Genomic DNA, 15,392 nt, shown 5'->3' with positions numbered 1-15,392 from the left:
CAGTCAAGTCTCTTAAACACAAATGGTGAAGGGAGGAAGCAGCTGGTGAAAAAGCTCCCAGTTAGGAACCAGTGGCTGGATTATTAGAAATGTAATTAAGCATTTTGGTAGTTTTCCTGGTTAGAAGACTTTTTTTTTGTAAATATTTACATTTATAGCCACTGATTTAAGGTAAAGATAACAGAATGACTAGCTTTGCTGCATTTCTTTTTTTCTTTTTTGAGACAAAGTCTCGCTCCTTCGCCCAGACTGGAGTGTAGTGGCGCGATCTCGGCTCACTGCAACCTCCGCCTTCCGGTTTCAAGCGATTCTCCTGCCTCAGCCTCCCGAGTAGCTGAGACTACTGGCGCCCTCAACCACGCCCGGCTAATTTCTGTACTTTTAGTACAGACGGGGTTTCACCATGTTAGCCAGGCTAGTCTCGCCTCCTGACCTCAGGTGATCCGCCCACCTCGGCCTCCCAATGTGCTAGGATTACAGGCGTGAGCCACAGAGACCGGTTTTTTTTTGTTTGTTTGTTAGTTTGTTTTTTAAATTGAGACAGAGTCTTGCTCTGTCGCCAGGCTGGAGTGCAGTGGCACAATCTCTGCTCACTGCAACCTCTGCCTCCTGGGTTCAAGAGATTCTCCTGCTTCAGCCTCCCCGAGTAGCCTGGACTACAGGCACACACCACCATACCAGGTTAATATTTTTTGGATTTTTAGTAGGGACAGGGTTTCACTATGCTGGCCAGGCTTGCTGCATTTCTTTTACCTTTACTACACTCTACATGTTTTGACTTTTATTTAACACATACATATTATAGCTGGTTAGTCTGGAATCGCTGGATTCTGGCTGAAATTTTTGATTTAGCATTCTTGTAATTTTTATTTAAGGACCACTAGAAACCTCTCCTATTAATGTGGTCACTAAATAATACAATAAATTACTAACTTTTTTCAAAAACTTTTACACTGTCGGCATAGATATATTTTCCAATAAGTTCTATTTTAATACTACTGTAAATAGCAATTCTAGTGCACAGAAAGACTATTAAACCACAAGTGTGATCATACAAGTGTATGCAGATTGAAATATTACTCAGTAATTATTCTTATTACAGTAATTCTACTAGTAATACTAGTAGTATGCTATCATTTAGAACACTGGTTCTTGAACTTTTGATCTGAGGACCCCTTTACAAACTTAAAAACTAGGAATCCCAAAGGGTTTTTCTTTATGTGGGTTGTATCTGCCAGTATTTATCACATTAGAAATTAAAATAGAGAAAATAAAAAAATATGAATTCATTTACAAAGAACAAAAAACCTATCACATGTTAACATATTTTTATTAAAATAACTACGTTTTGTTTTTTTTTAGGAAGGGTCTCACTCTGTCGCCCAGGCTGGAATGCGGTGGTGCAATTTTGGCTCACTGCAGCCTCTACCTCATGGGCTCAAGCAATTCTCATGCCTAACCCTCCCAAGTAGCTGGGATTACAGGTGGGCACCACCGCGACAAGCTAATTTTTGTATCTTTAGTAGAGACGGGATTTTGCCATGTTGGCCAGGCTGGTCTCGAACTCCTGGCCTCAAGTGATCCACCCACCTCAGCCTCCCAAAGTGCTGGGACTACAGGTGTGAGCCACCATGCCTGCCTAAAATAACTACCTTTTCTAAAATGAAAAATATTAGGCCAGGCGCCGTGGCTCACGCCTGTTATCTCAGCACTTTGGGCAGCTGAGGCGGGCGGATCAACTGAGGTCAGGAGTTTGAGACCAGCCTGATAAGGCAAAACCCTGTCTCTACTAAAAATACAAAAATTAGCCAGGCGTGGTGGCATGCGCCTATAATTCCAGCTACTCGGGAGGCTGAGGCAGGAGAATCACCTGAACCCAGGAGGCAGAGGTTGCAGTGAGCTGAGATCACGCTGTTGCACTCCAGCCTGGGTGACAGAGCGGACTCTTTCTCAACAAGAACAAAAAATAGAGTGAAGAGTAGCACTGTCTGACATTTTTTGTAAATCTCTTTAATGTCTGACTTAATAGAAGACAACTGGATTCTCATATCTGTTTCTGCATTCAATTTGTGGGTAGCCTTCTTTGATGTTACACCAAACTTGACAAATAGTAGTTTCTTAAAGGTTAATTGCAATGGTATCTGAATTGTGTCAGTGAACTTTTCTGACTGTTAACAACAAAATTATCTAATTTATCTTGCACTTTGCATGAATCTTTCACCCATGCGTGACTTTTTGAAAATAAAATGCATTGGTCATTTGGAAAATGTTGGCTCAGTGAATTATACAGATATTCCAAATGTTGAAATACTTCATTGCACAATACATTTAAAAATCACAGTCATTAATATGATCACCAATCTCATCAGAAAAGTCAAGTATTGAGAAGCCTTCTGTCAAGCATATGTAAGCAGGTAAGTTTTCCAAAACTGTAATTCTCACTCGAAACCCTGAATTTTGTCACTGACAGCAGGTGACAAATGCTTTCAGCTTTAAGTGAAGAGCTCATTTTCAAGAAAATGTCTGCCAAATACCTAAGTCTGAATTACCATTATTTCTCTGTCAGTTGTTCTCTCAAGTAAAAATGGTTTTCAATTTTTAAAAGAGCAGCTAATCTACTTCAGGACTGAAAACAATCACACAAGTGCTTTTCCTCAGGAGAATCATATGTTGGTGTGCAGCAGGAGTGGACTTTCCATTTCATCACAGTAAAGAGATGTATACTCAATGGTCAAGATTTAATAAAATTAGTAATTTTACTGCTTCACCAAGGACATTCTTAAGTGAAACTAGATTTTTTCTTATTAACTATGCAACTATGTACTTACTACTAGTACAGTTTGGTGCCCCTGCCTTGATCTTGTCTAAAGCTTCAACAGTTTTACCCACTATTGCTTTGGTACCATCTGAGCAACACAGTGAGAAAATCAAGTGACATCTTGGTATTATTATGCAAACGTTTTGACCTTGTAGACACCCTAAAAGGGTCCCTAGTATCCCACTGGTCCATATACCATACATTGCGAACTGCTGATCTAGAGATCTGTTCGTTTGCCATAAATTTACTATACTTTTCTAAAAAAGATGAGATTATCAGTTTCCTAAAAGGCTGTTAGTAATATGAGCATAAACACTGGTGTCCAAACAATTTTCCATATTTCACTTTTGGCCTGAAGAAACTACCGGGTGACACACAAATTTCACTACAAAATAAGCAACAGATTGTTTTTTACCTAAAGTGGGCATCTCACAATCTTTATTCTCCTCAGTGTTCCTTTTAACATATTTTATCAACCAGTTGAAAATGTGAACGTCACAATGAACTGAAATGTCCACCTCTTCCCAGCGCTGGGCATCCATAGATAAATATTCAGCGAAGTACTTCATTTCTGATATCAAAAGATCTCGTGGGCAAGTAAAATCTTCTTTCAAGTTTTTTGCTTCATCACACACATGGATCACCATGTTTGGCCTTCATAAAAAATGTTACACAAAAATGCAATTATTAGAGTTTTAGAAAAGGAGCCAAGAATACTGACATTTAGTGAAGGGAAGAGAATAAGATGTTTTTGACAATTCTGACCACCAATCAGTTTTATAGGGTCTTGACATTTTTCAAGTGTCTTGCAAGCCTGATCATCTCTTAGATTATGACTAATTTTAGCAAATTACTGATGTAATAAAACAAATAAAATATTGTTACTACAGGACTAATAATTTACACAGTTTGAAATTTATTTTTCAAGTTATACATTAAAAATAAAGTTTATGGCCATGTGCAGTGGCTCGCACCTGTAATCCCAGCACTTTAGGAGGCTGAGGCGGGTGGATCACGAGGTCAGGAGATCGAGACCATCCTGGCTAATATGGTGAAACCCTGTCTCTGCTAAAAATACAAAAAATTAGCTGGGCATGGTGGCAGTGCCTGCAGTCCCAGCTACCTGGGAAGCTGAGGCAGGAGAATTGCTTGAACCCGGGAGGCGGAGGTTGCAGTGAGCCGAGATGGCTCCACTACACTCCAGCCTGGGTGACAGAGCAAGACTCCATCTCTAAATAAATAAATAAAGTTTATAAAAATAGTACCATTTCACAAAGAAAAATTAACCAACACACTCTAATTCCTATGAGGAACATAAAACAGCACTTTTACACGGTTATGGGCATGGGAGAGAGAGTATCATTAAATACTAAAATTTTCATTTTTTTTTTTTTTTTTTTTTTTTTTTTTTTTTTTTTTTTTTGAGACGGAGTCTCGCTCTGTAGCCCAGGCTGGAGTGCAGTGGCCAGATCTCAGCTCACTGCAAGCTCCGCCTCCCGGGTTCATGCCATTCTCCGGCCTCAGCCTCCCGAGTAGCTGGGACCACAGGCGCCCGCCATCTCGCCCGGCTATTTTTTGTATTTCTTAGTAGAGACGGGGTTTCACTGTGTTCGCCAGGATGGTCTCGATCTCCTGACCTTGTGATCCGCCCATCTCGGCCTCCCAAAGTGCTGGGATTACAGGCTTGAGCCACCGCGCCCGGCCCAAAATTTTCATTTTTTAAAAAAGGAAAAATAGCTATAATTCTTCACTGAAGAATCAAATGAAAAACTAGCATGGCTTCATTATTTTTAACAGCAAAAAAGTTTGCTTCTAGGCATTCATATACATAAAATATAAATATATTAAATATAAATTAATAAATGTAGTTAAAAGCATTCCTAAGACTACAATGTGCTTATTTACATATTTAAACATAATTTAAGCACAAGTTTAAATGATACATCAGAGAGTCTGCTACAAAAATTATAATCTCCTAGTATTTACTTTCTTTGAAAATTATGTCAGCTGGGCATGGTGGCTGATGCCTGTAATCCCAGCACTTTGGGAGGCCAAGGCAGGAGGACTGATTGGGCCCAGGAGTTTCAGGCCAGCCTGGGTAACATGATGAAACCCTATCTCTACAGAAAAATTTTAAAAATTAGCCAGCATGGTGGTGCATGCCCGTGGTCCCAGCTACTCAGGAGGCTGAAGTGGGAGGATCACCTGAGCCCAGGGAGGTCAAGCTCCAGTGAGTCGTGATAACATCACTGCACTCCATCCCAGGCAACAGAGTGAGACTTTGTCTCAAAAACAACAACAAAAAATTTTATCACCTTAAAAAGAAACATCAGTGTAATCTACATCTGTCTTCATGTCATTACAAAAGGAAGAGAATAGAGACACACTGTCCTACAACATGAATTTAATTGAATTGTGTGTTTAATTCACACATTCCTGATAGAAAAAAAGTACATTACTGGAGGGCCAGGCATGGTGGCTCACAACTGTAATCCCAGCACCTTGGGAGCCTGAAGTGGGAGGACTGCTTGAGCCCAGGAGTTTGGGACCAGACTGGGCAACACAGTGAGATCACGTCTCTAAAAAAAAAAAAAGAATTAAATAAAATTGGGCTACCAGAAAAAGGATTATAATCAATGCTCTATCAAAGTCAAAAGAATTTAAACAAATTTTCACAAAATTGCTCTTCCAAAGAAATTATGGTCAAAACATAAACAGGTAATAATTGACGTAATGAAACATAGAGTTTCCACAGTTTTTTAGACTACAGTGTAAAATATTAGATTATTTCAGTAAAAAAAAATTTTTGGCAAATTTTTGTGTCACACAAACCAACCAATCAGTTAAAAATCTGTGTTGCCAGGCGCCGTGGCTCAAACCTGTAATCCCGGCACTTTGGGAGGCCGAGACGGGCGGATCACGAGGTCAGGAGATCGAGCCCATCCTGGCTAACTCGGTGAAACCCCGTCTCTACTAAAAAATACAAAAAAAACCTAGCTGGGCGAGGTGGCGGGCGCCTGTAGTCCCAGCTACTCGGGAGGCTGAGGCAGGAGAATGGCGTAAACCCGGGAGGCAGAGCTTGCAGTGAGCTGAGATCTGGCCACTGCACTCCAGCCTGGGCAATAAAGCGAGACTCCGTCTCAAAAAAAAAAAAAAAAAAAAAAAAAAAAATCTGTGTGAATACGGCCAGGTGTGGTGGATCACACCTGTAATCCCAGCACTTTGGGAAGCCAAGGCAGGCAGATCACTTGAAGCCAGGAGTTCAAGACCAGGCTGGCCACCAAGGCGAATGTCCATCTCTACTAAAAATACGAAAATGGGCATGGTGGCACACACTGAAGTCCTAGTTACTCAGGTGACTGAGGCATGAGAATTGCCTGAACATAGGAGGCAGAAGGTGCAGAGAGCTGAGATGGAGCCACTGCCCTCCAGCTTGGGTGACAGAGTGAGACTTTGTCTCAGAAGAAAACCTCCAAGACTGTGCCAATAAACTAAACATAACTGAACTACACACTTTAAAAGGGTGAATTTTTAAAATTGTGGTTAAATATACATAAAGGAAAATTTACCACTTTAACCACTTTTAAGTTCAGTGGCATTAATTATATTCACACTGTTGTACAATCAGCATAATCATCAACCTCCAGAGCTTTTTCAAAGGGTTCATTTTATGATATATGAATTACAGATAAAGCAAGCTGTTCTTGAAAATCTATAAAAAGTAAGATTTTCATAAAAATCCATGAAAAGTAAGTATACAAAGGAACTTTCAGAAATAATAAAAACATTCTGTGTCTTGATTTGGGTGATGGCTATATGGTATATCCATTTTTAAAAATTCATTAATTTTGAACACCTAACAATATTGTTTATTGTAAAAACAGGCAGAACAAAACAAAACTATCAAAACTTGCAATACACTGAAAGACATTTTAATTTTCTATAATGAGTAGTTATGTTCAAATAGTTCTAAAATACCGTTTTTGTTTTTTTTTTTTTTTTTTGAGATGGAGTCTCGCTCTGTCGCCCAGGCTGGAGTGCAGTGGCCAGATCTCAGCTCACTGCAAGCTCCACCTCCTGGGTTTACGCTATTCTCCTGCCTCAGCCTCCCGAGTAGCTGGGACTACAGGCGCCCGCCACCTCGCCCAGCTAGTTTTTTGTATTTTTTTTAGTAGAGACGGGGTTTCACTGTGTTAGCCAGGATGGTCTCGATCTCCTGACTTCGTGATCCGCCCGTCTCGGCCTCCCAAAGAGCTGGGATTACAGGCTTGAGCCACCGCGCCTGGCCACACATCCAATTTCTTTAGTAAAGTTGGAGAATTAATGGCATAGAGTTTTTTTCCTTGGGTATTAAAATTTACTTTTAAAAGTTTTGTGTTAACAGATATTATTTCTAATATTTATAAAAATAAAAATAAAAATCTTTAAATAGAAAACTGTAATCCAATTTATAAATAAGAACATGAATAAGTCAAGTTTAGGTCAGTTCCACACATGAACTAAGCTGATTCCAGTAGTTTCAGCAATTATGTAATATGAAATTCCTACCTTATGGTAACATGCATAAAACCACCAATCATATATTTTATAAAGTTGGTATCAATATTAAATCTTATCTAGCAAACAACCAGCCGCCTACCCTTCAGATTCTTCAGTCTTTTCTCCACCATTATGAGTAGTACAATTTTCACTTTCTGAAGAAGAATTCCTTGTAGAAGCTATACTATGTCTTCCTTAAATACAGAAACAAACACATACAAAAAAAAAGGGTGGGGGTTAGTGTTTCTAGCTGAGAATGGGTTTTTATTTATTGAATGGTAATACTGTAAATGCATGGTTTCCAAGGCTAAAGATGGTACTTACCAGGGTGGCATTTTCCTTTAGTATTTCTAAAGATATATGGAAGAAACAGTACACAAAAATGAATCACAAATTGCTACTGTTAGAACGAGAATTTCAAAAACTACTAATGTGGTGTGTACAAACGGGATCAAATGTTCAAAAGCCAACAGCATAGTTTTCTCTTTCTGAAGCAAATTTTTACATCAATACTCTGCCGCTGCTGAGATTAAAATAACTCGCTACACTCAGAGGATTTCCAGAACCAGTTATTATTTCCAATGTAATTGCAGAAAACATCTTTTACCCCACTACTGTGTCAGTTGAAGCTCTTGTTATTTCCAACGTAATTGCAGAAAACATCTTTTACCCCACTACTGTGTCAGTTGAAGCTCTTGTTGACTATAATAAAGAGTGGCTGTAGGCTCAGCACAGTAGCATGTACGTGTAGTTCCAGCTGCTCAGGAGGCTGCGGCAAGAGGATTGCTTAAGCTCAGGAGTTCAAGAGCAGCCTGAGCAACACAGTGCAACCTCCATCTCCAAAAACAAAAAGAGTAGCTGTAAAAAAACAAACAAACAAACAAAAAAACCAAAAAAAAAAAAAACATAACATGAGAGACAAGCAAGAGTCTCTCAGGAAAGAGGAATATTAAGTAAAGGGCACAGGGCAAACCCCTCTAAAAGAAAGTAAAAGAATATTTGTAGTAAAAAAAAAAAAATACATGAAATTAGCCAGGCCAGTAGATTAGAGTAGAACATTCTGACACAGTAAAGTGGGTTTTTTGGTGATTGTATCTGACCGATAGTTTAACACTTAAAAATTTATTTTTTAAAATGTTTAAATATTTTTACAGACAGTGTCTTGCTCAGACACCTAGGCCGAAGTGCAGTGGCTTGATCATAGCTCACTGTAACCTTGACCTCCTGGGCGTAAGCAAGCCTCTCACCTCAGCCTTCTGAGTAGCTAGGATCACAGGTGTGCACCATCACACCCAGCTAATTTTTATTTTTTATTTTTTTGTAGAGACAGGGTCTTGCTATGTTGCCCAGGCTGGTCTTGAAATCCTGACCTCAAGTGATCCTTCCACCTTGGCCTCCTAAAGTGCTAAGATTACAGTTGTGAGCCACTGCTGCCCTAAAACTTTTTTTTAAAAAGTAGCAAAGATAAACATAATTTTAAAAATTCAGGCCAGGTGCAGTGGCTCACATCTGTAATCCCAGCACTTTGGGAGGCTGAGGCGGATGGATGGCCTGAGCTCAGGAGCTCCAGACCAGCCTGGGCAACACAGCAAAACCCCATCTCTACAAAAAATACAAAAATTAGCCAAGCATGGTGGTGCACACCTCTAGTCCCAGCTACTTGGGAGGCTGAGGCAGGAGGATCTCTTGAGCCTGGGAGATGGAGGTTGCAGTGAGCTGAGATGGTGCCACGGTACTCCAGCCTGGGCAACAGAACAAGACCTTGTCTCAGAAAGAAAAAACAACAAAATTCAGGAAGATACAAATATGAATACATTTCTCTATTAATGTTTATATTAGCCTTTAAACAAAGAAAGAAAAGTTGATTGGAATATATAATCTTCTGCAGAATTATCATAAGGACAAGTACTACATTTTAGTTTAAAACCTTACCTGTTTTGGAAACTGCATCATGACCAACTGGAGTCTCCTGAAATTCTCCATGTATGTCAAGAAGTGAGGATTTGATATATGTGGCTAAAGTTTCAACAGGACTCTCTCCAGCAGCCATGAGGGAATTATACTGGTTGTCAACAGGTGAGCCTCCACTGCTCTTTAATTCATCAAACCTTTTTGCACACTGTCATAATATAAAATGAAAGAAATAGAGGTTTGGGAATTTTTTTTTTTTTTTGAGACAGAGTCTCACATTGTCGCACAGGCTGGAGTGTAGTGGCGTGATCTTGGCTCACTGCAACCTCTGTCTCCCGGGTTCAAGCAATTCTCCTGCCTCAGCCTCCTGAGTAGCTGAGATTGCAGGTGCCTGCCACCACGTCCAGCAAATTTTTTGGATTTTTGGTAGAGACAGGGTTTCACTATGTTGGTCAGGCTGGTCTTGAACTCCTGACCTCACGATCCACCTGCCTCTGCTTCCCAAAGTGCTGGGATTATAGGCATGAGCTACCATGCCCAGCGGTTTGGGAATTTTTTAAATAAAAAATTGAAAAGATACTTTCTTGCCTTCTATTTGAAGATATTTTTCAATAATTACTTTTTGTAAGTGAGTATTAACCTGTAGAGTAACATCTAAAATATTTGTACACATTTCACTATGCAAAAGTCTCTAACTTCTATTTTTACATTTTAAAATTCAGGGTAGAGTTTTATTTTAATGTGCTTTAACTCAAAGGCATATATATTTATGCTCCTGTAAAACAAGGAAGACCAGGTTGGGTATGGTGGACCATGCCTGTAATCCCAGCACTTTGGGAAGCAGAGGCAGAAAGATCATTTGAGGCCAGGAGTTCAAGACCAGCCTGGGCAACATAATGAGACTCTGAGAGAGACTGTGAGATGCTGAGGTGGGAAGATCACTTAAGTTTGGAAGGTTGAGGCTGCAGTGAGCCGTAATGGCACCACTGTACTCCAGCCTGGGATGATAGAATGAGAGATCCTGCCTCAAAAAAGCAAAAACAACAACAAATATATATATATAATTTATGTAATTTGCATCTAGTCAAATTATATAGCTGTCTATTCAGTGTTAATACATACATTTGGATATGTAAAACTCAAATATTTTTCTCTCTCTCAGTTGGTGTTTCTTTAAATTGATGACCTTTTCTGAACATTTTCAGGAGATATTCTGGGGGGACTGTTATTTACCTCTTTCGGTGTTAATCCAGGCACGAGCCTTGCTATAGTTTCCCAGTTGATAGTCTGAGGGATTCCAACTAATGGATAAAGGATCATGTCCAACACCATTTGGTTATTATTGTTCAGGAAATTGTTGTTTTCTGAATATCCACGACTCATCTTTTGGAACTAGGGATAGGGAAAACAAAAAGCTTTATTTAACTCTGAAATCCAAATGTTTTCAGAACATTATAGATCAGTTATAATTCATTCCTAAGAATTATCTGCTACCATGTAAAGGAAAAATAAAACTGACCTAAAATAAACATAGTATAGCCTAAATCTCTTCACATAAAAGGATTTGAATATTATACATTGATAAATGGATGTATAAAAATATGGAGATGAATAAATATATGATAAAAAGCATATAATATTTTTTATCTTTTTTTCTTTAGAGACAGAGTCCCCAATTTTACAAGATGAGGTTCAGAGATGTTAAGTAAGTTTTACAAGATCACAGAGCTAAGAAGAGGCAGAGCAAGGATTCAAACCCAGGTAAAAATGATTCTCAATTCCACGCTCTTTCCGTTCCACACAAGAGGTATAGTACCGGCTAAGACAGCAGATTGGAAACAATGGTTTAGGGTCAGTAGGGACAGAGTCTAATATAATTTGAAGTTAGTTATGATTCAGTTAAGTAATTCTGAAACTTTCTGTTTGTGAGGTGTGGGGAGAGGGTTATGATATCAAATAGAAAAAGAAACTATGCATGCAAACATAAAACATTTGAGGAACTTTCTTACATCAATGTGGAAGACATACTTCTTCATTCAAACATTTACTGAGCCATCACTATGTGCCAGGCACTGTGTCTAAAGTTGGAACATTAATTTACAGATGAAAATAATGACGAAAGTTTTAACTAGTTATATCTATGATTCAGCTGACACTGGATTCTGGGTTAGGAATACAATCTCCAAATATAAACTGTTCCTATGGAAAAAAATGATCTATCTTAGGACAAGAAGTACAAAGCAGAGATTCACTGACAGATCAGTACAATAAAAAAAAGCAGCGTACACAGGCGTCTGAAGCTCTGGTTTGAGTTTTGGCTCCACCACCTGCTAGCCAAGGCAAGTCATCCAACTTTGCTGAAATGCAGCAATAAAAGCAGGTGATGGTAATACTTCTGACTGACAGTGTGGAAAGAATTAAAAGAGATTATTTTGTGAAAGCACTTTGAAGATGATAAAAGTACCTCACAAATGAGATGTTGCATAAATAATAGTATTTAGATTGTGCTGAGGCTTATGTGAAATTTTTTTTTTTTTTTTTTGAGACGGAGTCTCGCTCTGTCACCCAGGCTGGAGTACAGGGGCGCGATCTCGGCTCACCGCAAGCTCCGCCTCCCGGGTTCACGCCATTCTCCTGCCTCAGCTGGGACCACGGGCGCCTGCGACCGCCACCGCACCTGGATAATTTTTTTTGTATTTTTAGTAGAGATGGGGTTTCACCGTGTTAGCCAGGATGGTCTCAATCTCCTGACCTTGTGATCTGCCCACTTCAGCCTCCCAAAGTGCTGGGATTTATGTGAAATATTTAAAACACAGCACAGGTGTCACAAATGTGGTACGCTCTCAAATGTTAATTATAATTAGTACTACGTCATTGTTTACATAAGACAGTGGTAGAGAACATCAGGTGGTAGACAACATAAAGTTATCCTACATGTGTTTGAATGAACATTTAAAAGAAACAAAAACAGAAAAACATTTAGCACACTAAAATCACAGCTTCCTACCAACCAAAGATGTACCTTGTTGAAGGCCAGAACAGTGGAGTAGTTAAGTGTGCAGACTCGAGTCAGACTGTCCAAGTTTGCATCCCAGCTCTACTACTTATGGCATTATCTGGTTCAGATTAGCTAATCTCTGTGCCTCAATTTCCTCATCTGTAAAACAAAAATAATAACAGTAGCTAGCTTACGTACTTCTGAGGATATATGGAAAGTGCTACCTGGCAAAGAGTGAGGACTACATAATGTGTGTAGTAGCACTACCACTCCAGAGATCCTCAGATTTAAACAGATTCATAAAGATTAATGTGACAGATAAAAGGAGAGACAGCAACATTCCAATGAAGTATGCCACCAACAAAATGAGTAGAAAGAGTCAGCTACAGATTCTTACCCAGCTTTACCACTTCTAGCAGTGCAACCTATGGCTCCAATATACTGTCTCAGCTATACTGTAAGGAAAATACCTAACCTTTAGAGTTATGGTGAGAATTAAATAATACTATATATAAAGCACCAGCACACTCTCTGGCATACAAAAGGTGCTCAATAAATAATTTATTACTATTATTTTTCTCCTCTCTACTTTGCCCATTATTGGCACAAAAATTTCCAAGAATTAGTTTAATAACTGTAAAGCACTGCCTTGTGCCCAGCTGAAAACAGATTTTACAGAACTTCATTGTTTTTTAAAGAGCTGGTCATCTCAAAGTCAGATGAAAAAAGTGAGTAAATCTGAAAAGTAATGCCCTTTTTCATGTTCCAGACTGAGTTTGATGAAAACATGGGGAAAGAAGGCTTGGAAAAGGTCCTGGAAGAACCTTGGAAGGGCCCTGAGAAATTTCTGTTTATTTCTCTCTTTAACTCGCTGGATTATGATTTCTTTGATGGGCTGGGCCTTCTATCTTTGATTCCCCAGAAGTGTGACCAGCAAGGGAGATACTGCCAAAATGTTTGCTGAATTAATGAAAAGGTCACAAAACCTTAAGAGACATTTAATGTATCCTTTGGAACTCACTCCAAACTGCAGGTCCACAACTCATTTAAACATTTAAGTATAGATGGGGATGTGCAAAGATGGATGGGGATCTTGTCCTGCTGGATTAATCAATTTAGTTTTGAATCCTTTAAAGACTTGGTTTCTCTCTAGTGAACTGATCTCTACTTGTTTGCCTAATACTTGGATCGCTTTTCATACCACACAATTTGGGAGGCATGTTAGAGCATATGGTGCGCTGTTGTTGTTGTTTTAAGATGGAGTTTCACTCGTTCTCTCTTCAGGCCAAAGTGTGGTGGCACAATCTCCATTCACTGCAACCTCTGCCTCCCAGGTTCAAGCGATTCTCCTGCCTCAGCCTTCCGAGTAGCTGGGATTACAGGCACGCACCACCATGCCCGGCTAATTTTTGTATTTTTAGTAGAGACAGGGTTCCACCATGTCGGCCAGGATGTTCTCGATCTCCTAACCTCGTGATCCGCCCGTCTCGGCCTCCCAAAGTGCTGGGATTACAGGCGTGAGCCACCGCACCCGGCCAGGGTGTTTTATTATGATTTTTTGGGCCTTGGTAGAAAACAATCTAAAATGGAATTCAGGGCAAGGATCCTCCCTGACAGCTTACTTCTCTTCACTTCCAAAAAGATTCATTTTTAAAATATTACCCACGTCAAACACTTAAAAGCTTATATTTCAAATGTGATACTCATTTATGCTATACATGTTTAACAGTACTTTAAATCATCCAAATGTGAAAAAAAGTTTTTCTGTTGACCAACTGTACAGTTGTTATACAACTGTACTGAGCAAGGGAAGACTCCCCAGCATTAATTCTAGTTAAATGATTGTCCAAGAAATCAGAGTCTGAATTTAAGTATAAAAGGCATAGCACTGATGGATAATCCTTAATAAAACATAAATTATCTCTAAATAGCTGTCATAGTGCACCTCATTCTGGAAATTATAAATTTATCAAAAACAGTGACAAGAAAAAGTTCAAAGTTCAAATTACTATGAAATCCACTCCCATTCATAAAATACCAAAATCTTGAATATTTAAGGTAAAATACGTTATTTACCAAAAATAAAAATCCAATTTGTTTAACAGACTTCACTTTTTAAGAACACACTTCCCCTCCCATCCCCCACCCCCCTTCTCTTGGTTTATATATTTAATATATACGTATTAATAAGACTAGTCTAAGTCACTTCCACACCAGATAGAGGTGTACAACAGGAATCTGATATATTTTTTTTCTTATTTCAAATAGAAAAAAAAGCTCTTGGAGACAGAGACGTTTTTCCTTAGGCAGTGGAAAGATGGGAAGAGAGGGGACCCCGTGGGGCAGGCAGGCAGGCAGGTCAAAGGCCTCTGGCCTAACAGAAGGCGGCGGTAACACCGAGTCATCCCGGACCGGGAAGAAGCCTTGTACCCAGGCTTCCTGACTTCTGCACACACAAGAGATCGGAGGCAGCTGGAGGAGAAAATAAAATCACATCCCAGACCCGGGATGAGGTCAAACCCCTTCAAACCTTGGGCCCGGAGGCTCACTGCGCGGCGCGTCCTCGGGGCACCCCCAGACCTTCGCGCCCCGCTCATGCCCGTGGAGGCACAGAAACTCCAGGGGCGCAGAGCAGACAAAGACTCCAGGCCGCGGGGCGAGGCGAGGCAGAGGCCCGGGGCGCGGCCGGGCGCGCAGAAGCTGGGGTTCCCGCCGCTGTGCGAGGGCGGGACGGTCTGCAGGGACATGGACCGGGCGGGTGACTGGACACGGGCCGGCGGGCTGCTCGGGGAGCGGCCGGCTGAGGGCTGTCCACGGGGGCGTTCGGGGGCGTTTGGGCGAGTGGGACCCCCGCCCGGGCCGCCGGGGGTGGGAAGCCGCGGCGGGAGCCGGCTGGCTGTGAGCGGTACCGCCCCATGCCGCACTTCCCTCCCCGCGGTGGCCACCCGAGCCCCCTAGGCGTCTCACTCACCTCCACAGGGCCGCGGCTGCCCTCGCAGCGCCTCTGTTACCTGCAGTGGCAGCAGCTCCCGCGCTCGCGCCCTGAAGCGCCGCTACCGAGCCCGCAACCCCGTCCGCCGCGCCTCACACTCCGCCCCCGCCCCTTGCAGGCGGCTGCGGAGACTA

The 15,392-nt window shown here is 40.8% G+C and overlaps 1 protein-coding gene across 8 annotated transcripts in view; it reads right to left on the bottom strand.

Annotated features, from left to right (window-relative positions):
- Positions 1-15,392, bottom strand: part of KIAA1841 (KIAA1841 ortholog) — a 75,705-nt gene extending 60,313 nt beyond the window's left edge. For 3 of the 8 annotated variants that reach the window (XM_025354231.1, XM_025354228.1, XM_025354233.1), the window contains exons 1-6: positions 15,238-15,392; positions 12,291-12,425; positions 10,502-10,660; positions 9,290-9,476; positions 7,458-7,551; positions 3,234-3,472 (exon numbers count right to left, since the gene is read on the bottom strand). In XM_025354231.1, the coding sequence (XP_025210016.1) occupies positions 3,234-3,472; positions 7,458-7,551; positions 9,290-9,476; positions 10,502-10,651 (670 nt within the window). In that variant the 5' untranslated portion in view covers positions 10,652-10,660; positions 12,291-12,425; positions 15,238-15,392. Of the gene's footprint in view, positions 1-3,233; positions 3,473-7,457; positions 7,552-9,289; positions 9,477-10,501; positions 10,661-12,290; positions 12,426-14,796; positions 15,045-15,237 lie in introns of those variants that run through there. The other 5 variants (XM_025354230.1, XM_025354229.1, XM_025354232.1 and 2 more) reach the window with 4 other exon arrangements.

Source organism: Theropithecus gelada, chromosome 13 (genome assembly GCF_003255815.1).
Source record: "Theropithecus gelada isolate Dixy chromosome 13, Tgel_1.0, whole genome shotgun sequence".
In the NCBI taxonomy this organism is placed as follows: domain Eukaryota; kingdom Metazoa; phylum Chordata; class Mammalia; order Primates; family Cercopithecidae; genus Theropithecus; species Theropithecus gelada.
Note: the sequence above shows the minus strand (reverse complement) of the source record. Positions and strands in the feature narration are given on the sequence as shown.